This window comes from Cervus canadensis, chromosome 10 (assembly GCF_019320065.1).
Source record: "Cervus canadensis isolate Bull #8, Minnesota chromosome 10, ASM1932006v1, whole genome shotgun sequence".
Classification (NCBI taxonomy): Eukaryota; Metazoa; Chordata; class Mammalia; order Artiodactyla; family Cervidae; genus Cervus; species Cervus canadensis.
The window spans coordinates 24,827,389-24,831,633 of NC_057395.1; the positions used below are offsets into that span (position 1 = coordinate 24,827,389).

The window sequence follows — 4,245 nt, forward strand, 5'->3', positions numbered from 1 at the left end:
TTACATAGAGAGATGTTCTATATTCAGAGTAAGTACAGAGTGCTATGAGGACAGATAGAGGAGTACTCAATCAAGCCTCAAAGGGGGTATAGGAATAAATTCCCAAACTGCATTAATTAGGACATTTATTACCAGCTGATATGAAAAACAGCCTCTAAATGTCAGTGTTTTAACACAGTCAGTATTTCTGTTTTGTTCAGCTCAGACAGACTTCCCAATGTTCTTCTCCAAAGGTATCCCAAGGGCAGCTTCCGCATTGTGCCCACACCAGCTTACAGCTTCAAGTCCAGCATCACCCAGCTGGTATATAGAGCATAAGTGGTGGGGGGGCTGGTGGTGTGTCAAGGAAAAACACATCAGATTCTCAACCCTGTGGGCCAGCAAGTAACATACATAACTTTCATTTACATTCCACTAGCCAGGACTGGCCACATGGCCCAACCTAGCAAAAGAAATAGGTCACATGGGTTTCCTGAGCTCCAGGAAGAAAATGAATTGACTTGGTGGCCACATAGCATTGCCTCTGCTACACAGCAGAAGTGATTTCTAAGTAAATGAGGGAGGTACAGGACTTCCCTGGTGGTCCAGAGGTTAAGAATCTGAGCTCCCCATGCAGGGGACCCAGGGTTCAATTCCTGGTCAGGGAACTAAATCCCTGACCTTAGTTGCAGGCTGCAACTGAGGCCGCCTGCCTCAACTAAAGATCCCGAATGCTGAATGAAGATCGAAGGTGCAGTGTGCCATGAGTAACACCAGGCACAGCCAAATAAATAATTAAACAAGAAAGAAGGATGAGGGATGTGGATGGAGAAGATGAGAAGGTAGCATAGAAACATATACACTACCATATGTAAAATAGGTATTTTACATATGGTAATTTGCTCTATGACTCAGGGAACTCAAACCAGGGCTCTGTGACAACCTAGAGGGGTGGGATGGGGTGGGAGGTGGGAGGGAAGTTCAAGAGGAAATGGACATATGTACACCTATGGCTGACTCATGTGATGTATGGCAGAAACCAACACAATATTGTAAAGCAATTATCCTTCATTTAAAAATACATAAAATTAAAAAAATAAATAAATAAAAATACATAAAATTTTTTGTGGTACATATACACCATGGAATATTACTCAGCCATTAAAAAGAATTCATTTGAACCAGTCCTAATGAGATGGATGAAGCTGGAGCCCCTTATACAGAGTGAAGTAAGCCAGAAAGATAAAGAACATTACAGCATACTAACACATATATATGGAATTTAGAAAGATGGTAACGATAACCCTATATGCAAAATAGAAAAAGAGACACAAAAATACAGAACAGACTATTGAACTCTGTGGGAGAATGTGAGGGTGGGATATTTCAAAAGAACAGCATGTATACTATCTATGGTGAAACAGATCACCAGCCCAGGTGGGATGCATGAGACAAGTGCTCCGGCCTGGTGCACTGGGAAGACCCAGAGGAATCGGGTGGAGAGGGAGGTGGGAGGGGGGATCGGGATTGGGAATACATGTAAATCCATGGCTGATTCATATCAATGTATGACAAAACCCACTGGAAAAAAATAATAATAATAAAAATAAATAAATAAATAAAATAAAATAAAAATACATAAAATTTTTAAAAAGAAGGTGAGAAGGGAGAGACAGAGCATTTCAGATAGAGGGCCCTGCACATGAAAAACCCCAGAGGTGAAAAATCTTAGTGTGAAATGGCTGGAATAAAAAACATCAGAGGAAGCTGTGATAAGCCATGAGGCTGAAAAGTAAGTAAGGCTTTATCATAGAGTCTCTGCACCATGTAAATTAAAGTGGACTTTTATCCTGAGAGTGATGGAACACCTTTAAAGTGTTTTAAACAAGGGAGTCACATGACCATATATGAGCTTCTGAGAGCTCCTGTTGGCTGCCGTGCAGGAAGCCAACTGCGAGAAAGTAAGACCAAAAGCAGGAAAGTCAGTTAATAAGTTGTTGCAGTGTTCAGAAGAGAAACTCTGATCCGGGGTTGCTGCAATGGCTATGAAGAAGAGCAGATGGATTTTAGACGGAGTAGTAACTGAACGTATTTGATGATTGTTTGACTAGGAACAGGGAGTTAGGGGGTGAGAAAGAAGTCAGGGATGGTGCCTTTCACTGAGACAGAAAATTTAAAACAAAACAAAAAGAGCTATTTTAAGGGGAGATACGATATGCTTGTGGAACAGCCAAGGAAAGCCAGAAGGTATTTGAAAAGCTGGGCCTAAAGACAGATCTTAACTGGAGATGAAAGATGTGATAGTCCCCGATATAGGGATGGTGCTTGAAACTATATAACTGTGGATTATTGAGTTGGGGGTGGGGAGAGCCAGAATAAAAAGTGATGTGCTGTTAAGAGTTCAACAATCAGCTCTCCAGGGAAAGAAGCCTGATATGTAGCATTTGCTGATGTCTGTGGTGTAAATACTCCCACTGCAGTCAATTTCAGACTACTGACTTGTCATCACTGAATGTGGAGTTGTGAAGAGATGCACACTCTAGTTGGTTCTAGAGAACTGCTGTGTGCCACCTCCAGCACACCACTGAATAGAAGATACCTGCAGGGACTTCTCTGCCAGTCCAGTGGTTAAGACTCTGCTGTCTCAATGCAGGGGTACAGATTTGGTCCCTGGTAGGGGAACTAAGATCCCCCATATTGCAAAGTTTGGCCTAAAAAAAACAAAGAAGAAGACAGCCTGGGCGTTTACGTCAGGACGGCCGACTTCTGCAAGGCCCAGGAATCCTGGTACTATGGATCACCTATATTTGCTTTGAGACATGCTTTAGATGTTTTTTTTCTGGAAGCCCTGTAAATACTGTAAAAATTCAGTGTATTGTTGTAAAGACCTATGGCCAATGGTGGCAGAGTCTACATAGAACTATGCTTCGTGGTGTTCTGGGAAAAACCTTTCGACTTGTTGGCTATACTGTTCAGTACGGCTGCATAGCTCATTGTGCTTTTGAGTATGTTGGTGGTGTTCTCATGTGTTCTGGACCATCCATGGAGCCTACAATTCAAAATTCAGATATTGTCTTTGCAGAAAATCTTAGTCGACATTTTTATGGTATCCAAAGAGGTGACATTGTGGTTGCAAAAAGCCCGAGTGATCCAAAATCAAATATTTGTAAAAGAGTAATTGGTTTGGAAGGAGACAAAATTCTCACCAGTAGTCCAGCAGGTTTCTTTAAAAGCCATAGTTATGTGCCAAAGGGTCATGTTTGGTTAGAAGGTGATAATCTACAGAATTCTACAGATTCCAGGTACTATGGACCTGTTCCATATGGACTAATAAGAGGACGAATCTTCCTTAAGATTTGGCCTCTGAATGATTTTGGATTTCTACGTGACAGCCCTAATGGTCACAGATTCTCTGTTTGGACTAGGGAAATGATGTTAGACAAGAAGCAAATCTGAGTTCAAAATGAGTCGTAAAGCAGTGGAGACAATTCACAACATCAACAACGCATTTGACCCAGGAAGTGCTAACAAATGTACAGTGCAGTGGTGGTTCAAGACGTTTTGCAAAGGAGATGAGCGCCTTGAAGATGAGCGTAGTGACTGGCCATTGGAAGCTGACAATTACCAATTGACAGCCATCATCCGAGGTGATCCTCTTACAACTACAGGAGAAGTTGCTGAAGAACTCAATGTTCACCATTCTACAGTCATTCAGCATTTGAAGCAAATTGCAAAGGTGAAAAAGCTTGAAAAGTGGATGCCTCATGGCATATAAAAAAATCGTTTTGAAGTGTCATCTTTTATTCTACAGAACAATGAACCATTTCTTGATCGGACTGTGATGTGAGATGAACAGTGGATTTTGTACAACAACCAGTGATGACCAGCTCAGTGGCTGGACCAAGAAGAAGCTCCAAAGCACTTCCCAAAGCCAAACTTGCACCAAAAAAAAAAAAAAAGTCCTTTGTCACTGTTTGGTGGTCTGCTGCCAGTCTGATTGCAGCTTTCTGAATCCCAGCAAAACCATTACATCTGAGAGGTATGCTCAGCAAATCGAGATGCACTGAAAACTGCAGCACTTGCAGCCAGCATTGGTCAACAGAATGGGCCCAATTCTTCTCCACCCCACCACCTAACGGCACCATCACACATCCAGCCTTTCAAAAGTTGGATGAATTGGGCTATGAAGTTATGCCTCATCCACCATATTCACCTGACCTCTTGCCAACCAACTACCACTTCTTCAAGGATCTCGACAACTTTTTG

General features: G+C 42.0%; 1 protein-coding gene across 1 annotated transcript; it reads left to right on the top strand.

Annotated features, from left to right (window-relative positions):
• Positions 1-2,738: 2,738 nt before the first annotated feature.
• On the top strand, positions 2,739-3,675 carry LOC122448760 (mitochondrial inner membrane protease subunit 1-like). The gene has a single exon (XM_043480347.1). It carries the CDS (start codon positions 2,902-2,904, stop codon positions 3,433-3,435), a length of 534 nt encoding a protein of 177 aa, XP_043336282.1. The 5' UTR covers positions 2,739-2,901; the 3' UTR covers positions 3,436-3,675.
• Positions 3,676-4,245: the final 570 nt, after the last annotated feature.